The sequence below is a fragment of the Haliaeetus albicilla genome, chromosome 4, assembly GCF_947461875.1.
Source record: "Haliaeetus albicilla chromosome 4, bHalAlb1.1, whole genome shotgun sequence".
In the NCBI taxonomy this organism is placed as follows: domain Eukaryota; kingdom Metazoa; phylum Chordata; class Aves; order Accipitriformes; family Accipitridae; genus Haliaeetus; species Haliaeetus albicilla.
In genome coordinates, this window is record NC_091486.1 from 680222 (window position 1) to 699797 (window position 19576).

Consider the following 19576-nt stretch of genomic DNA (forward strand, 5'->3'; position numbering starts at 1 on the left):
TAAAGAACAAACTGCACTGCAACATGTATTACATTTCTCTTTACAGAAAATGAGTTCTAATACTAATCTAATGCCTATGCACTTCATAATACACGGGTAGCAATTCTATGAAATACTATAGATATATTTCAGTTTCAATATACAATCTTCAGGTATAGTATTTTAACATTACCCTTTGCTGAGAAGTTGGATGAAACCAGTATTTTTACTGTGAAAGATGCGATAGGTAATTTAAATGTACAAGCTATCATTTTAGTGTACTGATGAATTAAAACAATATGAACAAACTCAATTCATAAGAGAATGATGCACAGAGAATGCAAGAAGTAGCAATAAATTTTTTGTGTCATGAAGTAGCTTGGATGTACCCAAATGTGTGATATCAAACAGAAAATATTCTGACCCTAAGCTGACACTGATATATAGCCCCATGTCCTGGTTTCAGCTGGGACAGAGTTAACTGTCTTCCTAGTAGCTGGTACAGTGCTATGTTTTGAGTTCAGTATGTGAAGAATGTTGATAACACTGATGTTTTCAGTTGTTGCTCAGTAGTGTTTAGACTAGAGTCAAGGATTTTTCAGCTTCTCATGCCCTGCCAGGGGACCTGACCCAAACTGGCCAACAGGGTATTCCATACCATGTGACGTCCCATCTAGTTTAGGAACTGGGAAGGGGTGGGGGTGGGGAATCGCCGCTCGGGGACTGGCTGGGTGTTGGTCGGCGGGTGGTGAGCAATTGCCCTGCGCATCATTTGTACATTCCAATCCTTCTATTACTACTGTTGGCATTTTATTAGTGTTATCATTATCATTATTAGTTTCTTCTTTTCTGTTCTATTAAACCGTTCTTATCTCAACCCACGAGTTTTACTTCTTTTCCCAATTTTCTCCCCCATCCCACTGGATGGGGGGGGAGTGAGTGAGCGGCTGCGTGGTGCTTAGTTGCTGGCTGGGGTTAAACCACGACACCCAAGTATTTCTTGCAAACATCACAAAAGCTTTTTAATTCCTGCTGGTTATTTTAAGTCCTCCAAACCTAGTTTCTATCTCCATTAATTTATAACATCTAGTTTTAACTTTTAGACTACCGTTACATATCTCATAGATGTTCTCCTATATGCCATAGGTTCCAGGAAAACTCCAGTAAGTAAATTAAGCATGACTTTGGGACACCGTCAGTGGAGGAGCATTGGAAGCCCTTTACCCACCTGACCCTGTTCGATATAATGCTGACTGGGATCCCTGGTGGAGCTCAATTGTTCCATGATTAGGACTACGGTACACAGGACTGTAGTAAGTTCTGCCTTCATAGATAGGGGTGATGTGCATGTCAGGAGATACAGTTGATCGTAATTCTTGTCCTAGTTGACTGTGTTGACTAGCATATGAACTCCTCAGGCCTAAAACCAAGAAGAGGGAAATATGTATATGGCCCATATCAATTAAAAATAATAAAGCTGTCATGCTTGAATCTTTCTTCTTTTAGCCATGAAAAGGTGTTAGTTATATCTACAGTTATAAAGATTTATTCATTAAACTTCTTTCTATTATTAAATGAGCCATACTGAAAGATTAATTCACAAAGCAACATTTCTTTGGTGAAAAGTTTTGTCCGTACGCTGGCAACTTTAATTTTTCCAACTCAATTTTTTCAGTAGCATTTATAGTTGAAAGTCTAAAACATACAGAGTAAAAGCTAAGTCAGCATGTGCAGTTCACGGATTCAGCAATGACAAGGTAAATTGTGAACCTGACAGAAATCCGGTTGTGAAATAGGGCACAGCCTAAAGGGGGTCATAATCCTGAAAATGAAACAATATGTAGCAGTAAGAGCAAAAGTCATCTTGGTAGTGGCAGCAGAGATTTTAAGCATGTGAAGAAAAGTCTTTATAAAGGTTTAAATAGCCCATGATGTACGTATATATATTTTTCTATGCTGCAGCTGTATGAGAATCTCTTTTTTCACCTTGCCTTTGAGCTGTCCCTCTTGAGTTCCTTTTAACTTATCTCTGTCTCATTTAACTTAAATTCCTCAGCAGTGGACCTCCTGCTACCACTTTTGCAGTGCTAGATCCAAGTACATTATTGGCAGAGGTGCAGAACAGCTTTTCAATAACAGTGTTTTGAATACCACTACACAAGTTCAGACTTGCTTCTCCTTGTGAAGGTTCCCCCTCTACCTGCTTCATGAAAACTTCATTCATGTTGCCTAGAATTTCTTTCCGTGCATTCCACTGTGTTACTGTACTTCTGTAACCACCACTGATGTGTATTTCTCCTTACCATTTTGCTAACTAAATTCGCAACCTATCACCTATTAAGTTCACTGTTGCCATCCTGGTTAGGAGATTAGTGGTACAGTGTTAATCCTGTATTTCTTCTTTTTTAGCCCGGAAACATTTTTTGACATATAGCACCACCCCTCCCATTGACTATCTAATGCGCACTTTGTGTATTCTTTGCTTCCTGGTATTGGTGTTGTACTAACTAGCTACCTTCCACAAACTTTCTCATCTATTTTTAATGCTTTCATTTAAAGCATCCTAGTTCCCTTATTTTATAAGCTATACTTCCAGAGTCTACAGAGAAGCACTAATATACTAAACTGGGTAGCGGAAAAATAGTTAGAATTTAGTTAATTCTGACAGTTCTTTACCATTCCCTCCTTGAGCTTTGTCAGCTTCTATGCTGCTCTTAGAACTGAGGGTACAGAGCTTTTGCAACTAACACGATGCATCACCCAAAGTAAAAGGTCTTCTGCAGTCATCAGTTTTTCCCCTACCTCTGCTCTTAAAAAAAAACTCTTTTGGAAGCACTTCAGAATTGTTGTATTTCAATACTCCTCTCTAATCTCCCACATTTCTGTATCATGTTTCGCTGCCCTACACACTCCTAACTGACAGTCTCCCTGGCCAAACCTTTAGCTAGCTAAGTAGCAAACAAGCCTCAGATGCTCATATTTAACAAAATGTAAGCCAAGCCCATATTTATTTTCAAACTTAGTTTACTTATATATTATATAATTGCTACACAACACTTCTGCCACCTACACCGACTTAGGTTTTGAGTATTACCCTCCCAGGAAAATTCTCTTTAATTTTGAAAATCTATATTCCAGTCTCTTGAATTTTTACTTCCTTTGAAACAATTACACAATACTTCTCCTTTTGCCTCTTAGATTTACCTTGCCATGGGGTCCTCTTCCACTCTGACTTTTCTTTACTGCATCTTGCAATGGCCTAATCTCCCCTTCACCCTTTTACTCCTGTTCTTTCTGCTCTTGGCATTCTTTGTTTATTCTGTGATTTCACCAGTTTTGTTCTCTTAATTAAATTCTTAAGAGTAAAGATGACCAAATATACTTCCCATTGTACTACAGTAAATAAGTGTGACAATCACATACATCCCACTTGGTCTCAGACCAGCATTCCTCATGCTTCTCCTCCTACACTGCTAACCTAATTTTTTCAATCTTACAACAAAATTTATCGTCATCTTTCTTGCCTAAAATTATATGCAGAGATAATCCACAAGATTCACTCACTACATCAAACATAAATTGTTAACATAGTTAGAAAAAAGCTAGCAAATTAGTATGTAACATACGGGTGGTATAGCTAGGGCAAACACATTTTTAAATGTGTAGCCATTCACAAATTCAAGTAGGGCATAAAACCATCATAATTTTTGGTTTTAAATTAATACTGTTTTGTCCACTTCGGCATTACCATTGTAAGCTGCTAAAGCTTTAGCAGCTATCAAAGCAATAGAATATGCTAAGTGAACTATGCAAAGGTAATGAAATGATGGAGATTATGGAACAACTTCAAAATACAATTAAGTAGTGATGTGTAACCAAATGTATCCTGCATTTAAGTATTTTTCCCCCCAAAATCACAGACCTCCTGTATCACAGTGTCTGCAAGGAAACCTTTGGGGGTCTCACAGGTCATGACTAAGAAACCACATCTATCGGTGGTGAAAACAGAGGGACTTCACCAAAGCAAAGCAGGCAACTGGAGCTATGTCCAAAGCAAAGCAGGTAATTGGACCTATACCTCCCAGATGACAATGCTGCCTCCTGAGAAGACACTCATATTAACATTACAGTTTTCCCAGAACATGCACCACATGGATACCCTTCTTAGAGGACTGTAAGCACAGAAGGAAGAGAGGTCCTGATCATATATCTGTCCTCTCCTTCAGCTTACATAGCAGGGAATAGTTCTGGATTATATTAAAGGCTGCTACAGTACTAACCTTCCCCCCCATCCAAACCTCCTCTCAGAAAACTGATCATATACAAATTTGAGTTTAAGATGTCAGGTATTATACTGAACTGTTCCCTCTAAAGAAACATGAAAACTAATTTATACTAGAAAATGTAACATTTTTTTAATAATACTGAGGGATTCTTACTCATAGTTTGTAACCTAGAGCACAGGTAAGTCATAGCATTTCAAGTTTCCTGGAAAGATTACAGTGCAGATGGCTATAAAATAAGATGCTCTCTAAGCTTGACTACCACAGCTCCTAACTACTTCCTTAATACTAAAAGCATTAAATTTAAAGCATCTGTTTCTGAATTACTGATTCACTATCCCAATAACTGCTTTTTTCTAAAGATGTATCAGTTCACCTGTTTAGACAAGGTGATATTCTCAATCAGTGGTATTTGTAAAATACCTTAATACTATTTTAAGAGTACAAGATTGCTGTTATATCACAAATTATGCAGCCCACTGGACTGCATTCATTTAAACTACTGAATAGCCTTTCATGTCAAACTGGGGGGTGGGGGGTGTCCCCTTATCAAACTGGTAGATTACTGCGTCTTGCAAACAGAGGTGAGGGAGAAGACACATACCTTTTGCTGAAAAATGAGAATATTTTGAGAATTCCTGCAGTATAACAGCTTAAAAGAAAAACCAGACATTGCAGTCTGTTCAAAAGAGTCTATGGTCTAACTGCAAAATGACCTTGTCTGTGCTCATTTAGATGAAAGTCAGAACAAAACCAGCAACACACACAGAACTTAAAATGTAAAGTAACTGCATCTTAATAAGAACTGCCTCTCAGATGAACAGATTCTACCTTTTAGGGCATTATTTTAAGCTAATACTACAATGGTTACCCTATATTTAAGCTGAAGTACTTTGAGATAGCCTAGACATATTAGGGGAAAAAAAGAATAAAATTCAATGGTACAAAGTTATATATTTTAAGAAAGAACTAGACATTAAACTAGTTCCAGCCTAGTATCTTTTACTTTGTGTATAACGTGCACATACATTTAAATGTACTTTATCTTCGAAAATACTGAAATGCCTCTGTTTGGAAGACTCAGAATTCTACTTAGCTACTTAAAACATACGATTTAGTCTAATGCAGAGCTAGCAATCTGGTAATTAGAGAGAAACTCATGGCATGATTGATACATAGTGTTTGACATCAATATTTACAACTGATTTGATACATCCACCACAGATTTCACAACTTAGTGCTACAACATTTCATCCATAAAAAGCCTAGGTGTTTTCTACAGCTGTAGGTTTGTTTTAAGCTGTGTCTTTACCTTTTTACTAACCTGTAAGGCTATCTGGACGTGGAGGGACCATTCTCTCGTATATATCATACTGCTGTCCATATTGTTCAATATCATGAATTGTTCTTTGCAGTGTTGCTCCCAAATGCTGTGGAACTGCAGTCATGCCAGAACGCTTCGGGGAAGAAGATCCCAGCTGAGTTTGGGATGGAGAAGCTACTCTGGTTTGTATATCAGTAAGGGCAAGAGGAGAGCCGACTCTGACCGATGTCTGGTACTGGGAAGTCCCGCCATTGGGATTTGCCGTCTGTCTGGATGTAACCGAGCCAATCCGCCGCACAGCCGTCGGGGAGGCAGGTCTCTGAGCAGCATACGGGGATGCTGCCCGCTGTACTGGCAGAGTAGTGGATGCGTACGCATGAGAAGTAAGGGATCTTTGCTCAGTAACTGATGGAGAACCATACCCGCTACCCAGAGACGTTCGCAGCGACCCCCTTGAAGGGGAAACACCTGTGCTGACCATGTAAGAGGGAGACTGTGCTCTGGATGGGACTGAACTGACACGTCTCATGACTCGGTTGGTAGTAATATTTACTGAAGGCTGTTTAAAAACAAAAACATTTGATAGATTTATCATTTAGGCCATATAGTGGATACTTTTCTCCCGTAAGACAGAGAAGTCAACAAGAAATGCACACAATTTAACAATATATAAAAGCAGCTGAAGACTAGCTTTTACCCTAAATGTAACTCCTTCCAGTTTTCCTATAAAATAACTTTTTTCAAACCAGTATTTCTTAACATATAAAATGGCAATTTAACATTGAAAAACCATTCATTCCCCATTTTTATTTGGCTTTCTATGTTAATATGCACCTATGCTTGCTTTCCTCACTACTCCACTGCTTTGGAGATTCAGGAACAGTAATGCAAAGAGTTCTAGTATAAGCTGAAGAAGTTTTGTCCATTACTGTCTCACTATCATTCTGATTAATGAAAAAGGAGGGTAAAAAAGCCAGAAACAGTAGAAGGTACAGGAACACAAATACCATCTTCATTTAAGCACTATGTTTACATACAGGCTAAATTCTAGGAGGTTTTCCCCAATATCACGACTGAATTTCAAATGAGTGATACTTTCTTGAGATTATATTAGCAGTGTACTCTGCAGTCAGGAGTCCTCAGAAGTTCTACTTAATTTCAGCTGCTGTGAATGAACCAGATCACATGCATGCTGATTTCAGCAAACAAGTCCATGTGTGCTGCAAGCCATTTCTGCTTTTTAACTAGTAAAGGTGTTAAATAAAAGTGTAATTTAATGACATCGGTTATGGCCTATACAAAGGTAGGTCCAGCTATTCGACTACTGTCTTTAAAACTGTGTTATAGACAGTGTACAGAGATAAAGTGTACTATTTTGAGCATACCTGGACTGAAGTCTGCCCTTCAGCTCGTGAGCTTCTCACCAAATGGTTATTAGCAGTTCCAATGAGGGAATGCTGCTGTCTGTTTTCTGATTTGCTCAAGTTTTGGCTGTTATGGAAACTGCTTACTTCCTGGTAACCACTGTCAGAATAAGAATTCATTTGTGTTGAACTTCTTGAGTTACCTACAGACCCTGTAGATATGAAGCCAGTGTAAGAATAAAAGCATCGAACAACTTCACAAAAATATTATATAACTTTGTTATTTGTTGCATTCATAATTGTACTACATTTTTATACAGTCAATATAGAAATATATTCTAATATTTAAAAAGCACACAACAGACCCTCACTTTCATGGAGAGATGTCTGTTCTGGTGAGTAGAGGTTCCCTTGTTCTGGTTCTGTCCTAATGTCATAGGCATTGGTATGAACACTCTCTGACACTTGCGGTTTGTTTACACTGGTGGTCGTAGGATCTGAAAGAAGAAATTGATTAGATCAATCCAACGTTTCATATGTAAGTTTCCTGCAAACTCAATCATAATAACAAAGAACTTACTTCCACCATGAACAGGGTCTACTGGTAGAGAGGTATCATCTACCAAACTATATGAAAAGAATGTTAATACTAACATCTGAGAATCTTCTTTCCTGTAGTTTTGATGTCGTTCTACAATTCTAATTTTTCAAATGTACGTTCCAACCTATTTTAATGAAAAATGTAATTGATTACCTGGTAAGTATACTTTGCAGAGTGAAACACTGTGCAACTGTGTTGTAGTGCACAGAGGGTAACTATCACTTCTCTTAAGGTCCTATAATCTCAAGAGCTTCGTAAGTGAAAGGATGAGTTGAATTTCATCCCTGTTCATGTACCATCAACAGAAGTTGCTGCAAATTTTATACATTTTTTACTTCATATACTACTATCCAAATGTTTTTAACTACTCTTAAGCTGATTTCAGTTCTAAGAATATTAGCTGAACTTTACAGACAGCAAAGTGCCATCATACAGAAGGGAAAGTAAAGGAGACATCACAACACTGTCATGAAGAAAGGAAAAAGTTAAACAGTCCAGAAAAAAAGGGCAAAGATGAAGACATGAAACAACAAGAAAATTTTGACAGAACTATTAAGCATTCAATTGCCATCATGTTACACTTATTGATGAAGAACAGGCATCAGAGATATACATAGAATCATTTAGGTTGGAAAGACCTTTAAGATCATAGAGTCCAACCGTAAACCTAACACTGCCACATCCACCACTAAACCACGTCCCTAAGCACCACATCTACACGTCTTTTAAAAACCTCCAGGCACAGTGACTCAATCACGTCCCTGGGCAGCCTGTTCCAATGATTGATAACGTGAAGAAATTTTTCCTAATATCCAATCTAAACCTCCCTTAAGGAAGGGGAGTAGGAAATGTGGGTTACATTTAAAGGTAACACCAGATACATAAATTCTTACTGAAGAAATACATGAACGAGCCTAGAGTGGAAACCAAAAGGAAGATGCTAGGAAGCAATAGTCTAGTAAAAACTTCTGTGACTGCTTCATGTCAAAAGTTGCGAGTTGTGGACAGTGAAGCTTGCAAAGTGCTCTTTGAAAATGAATGTAACAGCACATTGCAGAGAGGCAAAACTGAAAGGAGTTGGCAGAAATTTGATACTAGGAGGAAGACAGAAAAAAGGGCTGAAATAAATTCTAACAAAGCTAACAAACTTTCTTAAACCAACAAAGAATACCCTGATATAAAAATCTAGTGGCACTCATGGGAAAAAATCCCACAGAAAACTAACAAAACACAAACCAAAATAACCCTGACAGATGAGCTGTTGGAAATTCTTCATAACAGTTGTTATTACAGTATACTTCAAAAGTGAAATAAAAAAGAGACTATTTGTACCTATCAAGCTGTAAAGAAATGCTCTGATTTTTACCAATAGCTGTATGCAAAAAGCTGTTGTCTCACTATTTGCACAATTAGCCATAAAGGAACATTCATACTAAAAATGTTACTCATTAATTGCTATTATGAGGAATGTTTGAACACTATTCAAATACCAGATTTAAAAAAAAAAATTTAAAAATCAGTACATCTCAGAAATTATGGGCAGTCAGCATAGTTATCAGTAGTACATTCTTAGGTCAAAACCATCTAGTAAAATTTGACACTCATTAATTTACTATAATAGGAGTATTATGACCAAACTTAATTAAGATTTAACAAGAAGTGTTACTACACTTTCATTAATTTAATCACTAGTATGCCTAGAAATGATACAGAGCACCAACACTGAAATAATGCACTTCCACAGCTCCTGTTACACTAACTCAATAACAGATCATAACAGACATCTGTGGGTATTACATACTCTTTGGAATAAAATACTTGCGGGGACCGAGACATTTAAATTATGATTACATTCAACTTCAGTATTTTCATCTTCAATCTTTTTTGTCTAAATAATATAAGGCCCTGTTATTTTAGTTACTTGATATTACATGATACTAAATCAATGTCAAGCTCACAAATAATCAATTTTGGGAGAAACACGTAGAAGAACAAAGTTCCAATTATGCAGTGCTGTACAGATGTTCCTAAGACAGAGGTCTGAATGAAAACCTCGCTTCCATCACACATTTGCCACCAAGCAAATGCTTTCACTATGCTAAAAAATAAAGATTGTTTAGGATCTCTAACAAAGGCAAGAATGCACAATAAAATGAATTGTTGTCTTTCTATCTCTCTCTGCTACTATAAATGAGGGGAGTGCCCTGAATGAAATAATAGCCTTTTTCTAAATGGCTGCTGATCTAATATTCTATTTATAAGCGTCTGCAAAACAACACCTTTTTGTATTTCTGTTAAAAATTCTGTATAATTCTACTGTGCATAAAGCAATTACAGCTAAGGTGACATCACATCTTCTACTGAATTTTTTTTTTATATAAACTACTATCTGCAGTGAGGAAAAGAAGTGATTTAAGGGAGTGTTTTCATTCATCTTTAATTTCAGTATTTTTCAGATTGCAGTTGGTAAAGCATCATCTAGTGACATTTCTTCAAAACAAAGCTCAAGAGTGAATCTAAGTAAAACCTACTCATGCTATAGTAAAACCTATATCATGCTATAATCACGACATAAATGTAAACATTAACCAAAATGTATATCAAAGTTCTAAACAAAAAATGTATTTTTTTCAAATATGCCCACTTCTGAGCAATTGCTCCAGAAAAGCCTCAGTTACGTAGAGTTGTGAGAAATATACATCTAGATTTATATTAATGCATACAATATTTAAATAGAAATATGATTTTTTGCCATATGTTAAGTGACTTCTTAGCAGGGATGTGCACAGGAGATTTCTAAAGAAAAGAAACACAAATGGGAGGAGAGAATGAAAGGATAAAATAAAAATATGAGCTGCATCGATGAGAGAAAGAAAGAGAGCAACCACCAGAAAGTCAAGGAGAAAAACAAACAACAGACAAAGAGTAAGTTACAGGAAAAACTGAGGAGGAAATAAAGAAATGGATAGGGTTGGATGAGATAAATCATCCAATAAATGACTGAGGTCTGTCAGAAAGTATCTTTACAGTTGTGAACTGTCACTGGAACGTTATAGAACCACGGGAAATTATGTGATTTTAAAAAAAAACAAAACACAAAAATAATTTTCACATTGAAAGCATAAGTAAAACTAATTTCTCAATTAGTTGAAAAAACAAATTTGACTTCTGTTTAAAAAACATTGCTAAAAGAATACCTCGAAAGCACCATCATGACTAGCAAAATTTAAATACCACAACAAGTAGGCTGTTGAGAATATTAGATTTGAAAGAAAGGAAAAAAGCTAACGTGTGCCTCACCTCAGCTGAGGCGATACCATGGTGGCAACTGAAACCATGTAAATACAATTATGCACAAGTTTAAGAGCTTAGCCTCTTAATAAAAACAAAAACCAGCAATGGGTAGGGGAAGGGAAAGTAGATAGTTTGAGAGACTTATTTACCTAAAATAGTCACAATTATCATAATTATGAATATGCTTCAGTGAACAAGCAGATAACTACAATGTGTTTATTCTTTGTACAGCAGAAACTGGATCGCTTTTAAAGCTGCATGCATCCTTATATAAAGATATGATATTAATACTATACCGAATTTGGTTAATAAAACTTTTAACAAGCTACCTAAAATGCTAATTGCATTTTGACTACATTAGACCAGGTTTACTTAATATGACATTCTGTCAAGACTACATGATTGAATTAGAGAAACACGATCCAGTGCAAGAAGTAATTCGCAGGGAGTCAAGGTCCCATCTCTGGTCCTGCTGTGCGGTTTTGACATATTGACTTCTGCACATACACTTCATCACTCTAAAGAGACAACCACTGTCCAGAAGATTGACTTTTCAATGTTAAATATTTTAACTGATGCAGAAAGCCTAACTAGTTAAATGCTCTGATCTGTGAAGGACAGATTGGATTATTTCAAAAGACACTTGAATGTCGCTTTTAAGATACAGTCCTATCCATTCCACCTAATATACTCAAGAGTAGATGTAGAAGTACTACAAGACAAACGTTTCTTGTTTTGGGAAAAAAGTTTGAGCTATCCTGAGATACAAAACAGAAAAAGAACTCTCAGAAAAACCTTCACTTATTGGAGATTTTCTCAGTTAAGTAAGAATATCTGTAAAAAGAAAATAAGTTTTCAAGCTTAAATATACAGTGTTTTTTCATGATCCTTACCTGCCAAGGGGAAGACTCAAACGTATTTTTTAATTAATTGCAAAGGAGAGCCAATACACAAGACTGTTGTTATGGTCACATCAAACACAAAAATGCAAAGGCACAAAAAGGTGCAAGAAAAGTACCTGCAACTACCTCTAAGCCAAAACAACCTTTTACAATAACAGAGGAACACACAAATCTCTTCACGTGTGAGAAAGAGGATATTAATATTATACTTTAGAAAAGATAGTTGAAAAAGATATGTAGCATTGCTGCTAATGTTCAGTTCACTTCATAACAAGAAGTGAATGCCAAGAAAATAAAGTTTGAGGCAAGCAAAATGTACACATAAAAGATAATACCTGACGATCTCCAAGGAAATGACTTCTCAGTAGAGCTGCAGAAAGAAAAAAAATTATCACAAAAATGAACCATGTGGCTAGTTTGGATTTTTAATTTTTTTAACCAGAGCATACAGAATTGTACAAAAAACCTCAGCAGACAAAGTTTCAATAGCCCACGTAAATAACACTCTGCAGCACTTTACACCTGACAACTAAACCATTTGTTATTGATTTTAATTTTGTATTATTCAACGGAAATGCCCTGTAACTTACTGCATGGCAAATTATCAAGCAGCCTAACTTATCTGCAACAGGACAGACAAGAGCATGACTTGTGATACGCACTTGCTATAAAGGTGTAATGACATAAATAAAATAGTATATAGCAAGTGTTCACAGTCATATGTGCATGATTAGCAGTAAACAAACCACTTCAAAGACAGGAGTATTCACTGCTCGTGGTAGGGTCTAGCAAGGGAAGTTTGGGAATCACAATTCTTGAGCATTTTGCTTCTACATGTAAAGCAGTTTGAAAAAAATGAACAGAAACAGACCTACAGTTTTTACTGTTATTTCATTTTCCAGTTTTCCAGAGAAAATTCTGATCCTTTGTATGTGATGAGAAGTCAAACCATTTGACACATCAAAACATGTACACCTCTAAGTGTTAAGAAGATAACGGATTTTACATTGTCAAGGTTAAAGAGATGCCTTAAGATACAACTATTTCACAAGATCAAGCAGTTGTTTAGTATCAGTGTAAACGCTTACTTGTCTTATATTTTTCCAGTAACTATTTTATATCAAACTATCTTAACCATTTTTTCTTCTACAAAGCAATGTTCTTTCATGTGTTGATAACAGTATTGATGCACGACTACCTTTGCAGACAAATGCAAAATTCATCCATGTATTATTAAAATTAGATACATTTTTCCATAAAAATATGTAGAGTATTTCCTCACTCTACATATGAACTATCAAACTTTGAATATTAAATCATTTTTGCAATGATTATAAGCTGCTATCTTCCAAACAAAAAGCTATTTAAAGAAAAAATAGGCAAGTCCATCAGATTTTATGATGTCTAAATATCAGCATGAAACTGTGATTTTGGGTAAGATGTACCTATTTCTAAATTAGTATTATTTATTTTACTTCTTTCTACCACAGCTACCAATTACAAAAAACTTTAGCACAGCAACATGAACAACACTAGATACTATTTTCTAAAACAAAAGCAGTCATTTAGGAGCCTTTTTTGGAAACAAAGTATTTGTGGTATTTGTGTATAAGAGTGCTAAACTTGCATACTAGCACAAACTAAACTACAATTACAATGAAATGTAAAGAAAAAGGAGAATTCAAATGCAGGCTTCAAGCATGTTCAACCTTAAGCCAGGTTCATATCTAGGTAGTAACAGAATTTTTACTATGTATTGGCTATTCTTTCCCTCAGTCTACAATTTTAGTATCTTTTGGGGTGCTACACTTATTTTTTCTTTAGAATGTAGATAAAGTGGACCAGTTAAACAGACTGAAACTTGGTGTATAGAATTACAGGTGAAGAGTTGAACTCCAGACTGAGGCTTTCCAGGCTCATCTGCCTTCAGAAGTTTCTTTGTGTTTGACTGTATTTCCGAGATGCTTGTGGAGAGAAGGGTGCTCAAACACAGACCATCAAATTCAGGTGCATGCCTGAACTTTCAGATATTTTCTTTTTCCTGAAGGACCATCTTGTCCAAGCCCAGAAGCACAAATATCTTAAGTTTAGACAAAGACAAAATCACTTAGTGGTACTGGAACAAAAGTCCAATGTCAGAAACACTAAGTAAGTACATGAACAAAAATCAAACTACATGCCAAAACAGGATAAGCAACTAGTTCAATTGAATGTCATCCTGTGGGTTTAAGTAGGATAGTTTAAGAAGTTACCCTACAACCACCAGCAGCTACCTTCCCCAAAACTCAGCTACTGTGACCATGTGAGTTCTGTCATTCCACCTGAGCGCAAAGCCAGGTGGATTAGTTTAAACTACCTTTAGTGGTATAGTTTAAATTGGGATTTAAACAAACCCAGATTTTGCATGACAGAACCTGCTAAGGCGTTTCAGGAAAGAAGGTCATAGCCTCCAGCTAACAGGAGGTAATAAATGGCTACAGATGGTTATTTCTTAAGCTATTACAACTTTCTCCAAAGAAGAACAGACTAAGTGAACATGGTACACAACCTAGACAGCCCCGTGAAAAACCAGAAGTATCTAGAGACAGCCGGAACTCTGCAGCAAAGGAACTGTACCACGATCACCTGGCTATTCCAGAGCAGTAAGCAGTGCCAAGACCACCAAACCTCAATTTTTGCACAGCCTTGGGCTACAGTTAATTGAATTTAAATAAAAAGTTACAAATGTTTCTCATTTCTAGTACACCACCATGGAATCTAACTAGTGCATTAGCTCCAGAATGTTTCTTTGGCATATTCTGGGGATTGTAACTACATGCCAAACTCAATTCTGTGCAACTTCACTCTTTTATTGCTTGCAAACTAAACCTTGTAACTATTTTGATAAAGCCTTTAAAAATATTTCTATTGTTAAAATTCATGAGGAAATTTGTACCAAAACTGGTATTGAATTCAAAAGAATTTGTATAAACCTGAATGAATTTTAATTATTGAAAGCTGAGTTCTGAAAGTTAATCTACATAAATTCTTTACAGACTATGTTCTTTATTCTTCAGCAAGCAAACTTGCAATATATGGGTTCTTTAATCAGTTACTGTTAGACTATTCATTAATACTTTTCTCCACTGAAATGAAGAAATATGAAAACTATTTGACAGATACTGTGAACATTGGCCCCAGAATTCTCATGCTACCCGAACATCAAGTTTTACAGTCTTCACCTTTTACTTCATTCCTCAGACTTTCTGGAAACTCAATTCCTTATAATGAGATGACATCATTCTGGGGTGCTAGGAAAGGTAAAAAGTGCTAAGCATACAGAAATACTTTACTCTTACATACACAAGATTATAAAAACCCCAAACGTATCTCTACCCCATGCATCTGGCTAACTGAACTTTCTTTACATGTACAGAACTTATGAAGGATAAAGGTTGCTCTGACTATGGGTCATAAGTAGAAAGCTACTTCATGAAAAATTAAACTGGTTAACAACTTAACTTGATTCTTATTAAATTATTTTTGCAAAAGTCCATCATCTACCACTTACTGACTTCATCATCTGATTTTGTCACCTTAGAGATGAAATGTTTTGAAGTCACCAAATCTTTCAGCTTTGATAAGTAAGTCTAATGCATTTTAATTCTTCTGTTTAAAAACCAGTGTGGTCAAATATTGCACTGCCAATGAGAGGCTGCTGCCATTAACTAGTCATTATGCTGTCTCTCCCTGATATTAAAATGTAATCTATCTAAAGAGAGCCCACATGTGGTGCACTGCACTTCTAAAAATACTTAATTTTAGCCTAGTATTATCCTTGAAAAAGAATTAGGTTAGTAGGGTAGACATGCAGAAATTCTATTTTTCTTTCAGAATAGTTTGGTATGATGTATAGAGTTTTCAATTAAAGAAGTTAGAGATAAATATTATTACAGTATAGCAGCTATTTTTAAATACTATGGAAGGAAAGCATAGATAAAATATCAGACATACAGTCATGTACATGAAGAGAATTTTCTCTTCCCTTCTCAATCTGCTTCACAAGAGCACAAAGAATAAGTGAAATAAAACATAACTTTACACTAAGTGCAGATAAAATACATACACTGAAACATTAATTTTTTAGTGAGTAACACAAATATTTGGTAACTGAAGATGGAGCATGCATATAAACTCCGCTGAAACCCATCTATTCCCTTTTTTTTTTTTATCCTTTGCATTTTTTCTTCCCTCACTTGTATTTCCTAAATATCTGGATTTTTTTGTTTGGTTGGGTTGAGGGGGTTTTTTTGTTTTTCTTTTGTCCCTTTCTTAATTTCACACCTTTTCTTTGCCATCTTACAGCTTTAGTTCAAAGCTGGTATCTTAGACACGAAATTAAACCAGCTGCCAATCTGGAAAAAAAAAAAAAATCTGATAAATGGAAAAGGTTGCATATGAGGTCATTTAGAGACAAAACATACCAAGTATCACTAGTACCATTTTACATTCCTCAAGCAACAGCTCTCAAATAAACACTTTCCAGCTTTGGATTTCTAAGTTAGAAAAGGAGGTCAACATTCGTCTCAGTCAAATGGCTATGACAGCTCAAGAACTTGGCCACACTTCAAAGGCAGAACTGGCTGGTCTAGGTCACGGCCAGATCTCTGACAGTACCTGTGTATGGGATAGCAAGGCTACAGGAACAATACTGAAGTTTAAGAAAACTACAGATTTCTAATTCTTGTTACAATGTCTTAAGCAGCATGCTATTTTTTAAAAATTATGTAAACACAACTATGATCTTCGGTTTCTAGACTGGACAGTTAACTTAAAATCTCAGTGCTACATACATTTTCTGCAGGTATTACAGAAAGAGTTTAAGCCTATTATCTTAGCAAGTATTCCGTAAGGTGAAGTGTATTTCTGATTTAAACAGTACTGCTTGAGAGAAAAGTAGTGATTTCCATTGCCTGTCTTAACTGCCTGAATATACCACTGTTGTCATTAAAAAGGCAACAGCTGAAAAAAATCACGTTATTTATTAAATATTTCCAAAATGGTGAAAAGCTGTAAAAAGCTAAATATATAATTCTGTTGAAAATGTATGTACTTCACATATATTTCTTTAGTATTTTAGTTTACTGCTTGGCTAAGCTTTCATCATTGGAATACATCTGTTCTGTCAGGCACCCAGTAGCAAATAGTTTATTCACAGGGATTCGTGCTTGCTGCTGGAGCTGCCAGCCAAAACTTAAGTGCCTGTTAAGACAGAATGTATTGTTTTACTTGTCCTTTATCTTCCGTTTTAAATATCTACATAAAGAACACATTTACAATTATATGCAGTATGAAGGCTTAAAGCTTTGTGTAACTGTAAGTTCTTGGTATAGGGGGATTTTTCTGATAATATGGCATATATTAAATTCCATATACTTGTAACGCACATTACAAGCAACTGGCAACCATCAAAATCAATATAATGAGATTTTGTATTTTTGCTTTTCTTGTTGATATAGATTAGCAGAAGTTTTCAGAAATATTTTAACTAAAGGAGGTAATTTTCAGTCTTCAACTTCTCTAATAGCTATCTTCTTGATTCCACTAATTCCTGTACCCACTCTGCTAGACGCTGTACTAAGTACCATAGCTATCTATCTTGTGTCCCACATACAGAAATTAAACAGCTCTGCCACCAAGAGCAAGCGGTCCTACAACTCGCTAGATGTTTTCAGCTGACACAGGCAAGCACTAACGCTCTGGGTATGAATTTAGAAAGCTGTTATCTGGAATACTACCCCCGCTGTGGTCACTCATACTGAAGGATGCTATTTCAGTTTGAAACCCAACACTGAGAAGTGACTGAGACTCCCAAGCCCCCAGAGCAGGCAGCCACGCAGAACAGCTGGGCACAGGGAACACCAGCCCTATGGACAGCAGGACATCACTGCCACCCTACACCGTACGCTGTCTGACACCATGCACAGTTAGCACTGCGACAGTAGTAACAGCACACCCCCCACCACCGACCTCTTCCCACTGGTACCACGAAATAGTAATTCAAAATGCAGGTCTCTGGCAGGTTTGGCTGTCTTTGGAAAGAATTAACAGCTCTTCAAGTATTATTTTACCTAAATGATGCACCGGAGTAACTACCACAACAATCACTGCCCTTTCAGAACTTCAGGCATTTTCAGAGAGTAACAAGTAAACGCCTACCACCTGATCCATCACAACTGTCCACTAGAGACTTTAGGTCATCTTACATGAGATGTACAAGCAGTTACTGTAATTCAGTTGACACACAGTCACTTAATGCATCTCAATCTGTAGCATGCGGTAGATGTACATTCACAATAAAAATAACAATCCTATTTTGTAGCCCAGTCTACTACGGGGTAAGATAGGAAGTATTTACATATGCAGCTGAAGTCAATATTAAATCATCACTCTTCAATTTATCACCAGAGCAACTCATCAGTAAGCTACAGGGTTTTTTTTTCATATTTGAGCATCAGCAAATTGCATTAAAACCCCCAAATTCCTCAATTCTACTGGCATTCAAAAGCTTTGACAGAATTTCAGAAAGGCTTACCGTCTGGGTAAACAGAAAGCAAGTATATGAATACTTGAGCTATAACAAGAAACTGCAAGTTTCACTAATTTTTGATGTAGACATGCAAAAAAGAAGCATTCCTAAATTTCTGTGGACTCAAGACAAATGATAGCACACCCTGTAATTTTAAACAAACAGTTGAAGCTGCCTGAGTGCCACAGCTGAAGTGCCAAAGGAAAGAGATAGCATTCAGCATCAGAGATTTGGAATGATGTCTTCTGTATCTCAAGATAAGTGCTTTTGATCACCCACTAACTAAGCTAAGCACCTTAAATAGCCTTATTAAATGATGGATTGACTGGAAATATAGTGACTCTTTAGGTCCTAGAAGTTAGAGGACACTATAATGCTTCCTGAAGTCATTTGGTAAAACTACAACCAAGAAAATAATGCAACACATACTATATACACATCAAAGGTTGTATGTCCACCTTAAACTCTAATGAAACTACCTATAAGCATGACTCTTACTATATTTACATTCCCAGGACTGCCTGAAGACCTGAAGTAAGCAAGTAAGAAACTGTACAAACCAGAAGGAAACACATCAATGGAAACTTCTGTCTAACACATAGGTACAGTCAAAAAGGCAAATCAGAACCGGGCTGTGAAGAAAACGTGAAAAAATCCTGAAAATTTGCTGATGTTACATAGACCAATGGTTCTGTTCTTGCCTTTTCTCCCCCCCCCCCCTTTTTTTTTCTACTAGGGAATTAGCCAAAATGAAAGATAAGAAAAAAATAAATTCATTTCCTAAGACAATTCTTAAGTAGGGCATTTCAAAGTTCAATCAAATAGTAAAGACAGAGAAGACACTCAATGAGAGTGTTTTAAAAAACAGAGAACAAACCTAACAGTCCCTTCTCAAGTTCTGAAATTAAGGTCACAAGATATTAGTCTAAAACACAATAAAATAAACCCCAAATCTTTATATGTAATTATTTGTAATATAGAGAATAGAAACTCCACAGCTATTAAAGAAGATTTATAATACACTAAGTAAGAACTGTAACACCTAATACAATCACAGGAGGGACCAATTTCTCACAAAAGGAGATTTCATCATTGTGCACCGGAGATGGGTACCTCCTCTGAACGTTTAGCATCAGCAACTGTCAGGTGACCTGATGACTGGTTATTTTATCCAACATGGCAGGTAGTTCCTAGCTAGCTACTAATGATGCCATTAATCACCATTTCTTCTAAATTGTTAGGATAAATGGACTATTAATGT

The 19576-nt window shown here is 36.2% G+C and overlaps 1 protein-coding gene across 5 annotated transcripts in view; it reads right to left on the reverse strand.

Moving 5' to 3' along the window:
• PKP4 (plakophilin 4) overlaps nucleotides 1–19576 on the reverse strand; it is a 105166-nt gene that overhangs the window by 38188 nt on the left and 47402 nt on the right. For 4 of the 5 annotated variants that reach the window (XM_069780580.1, XM_069780576.1, XM_069780578.1 and 1 more), the window contains exons 4-8: nucleotides 12083–12117; nucleotides 7316–7447; nucleotides 6972–7162; nucleotides 5587–6145; nucleotides 1208–1399 (exon numbers count right to left, since the gene is read on the reverse strand). In XM_069780580.1, the coding sequence (XP_069636681.1) occupies nucleotides 1208–1399; nucleotides 5587–6145; nucleotides 6972–7162; nucleotides 7316–7447; nucleotides 12083–12117 (1109 nt within the window). The remainder of the gene's footprint in view (nucleotides 1–1207; nucleotides 1400–5586; nucleotides 6146–6971; nucleotides 7163–7315; nucleotides 7448–12082; nucleotides 12118–19576) is intronic. The other variant, XM_069780579.1, reaches the window with a different exon arrangement.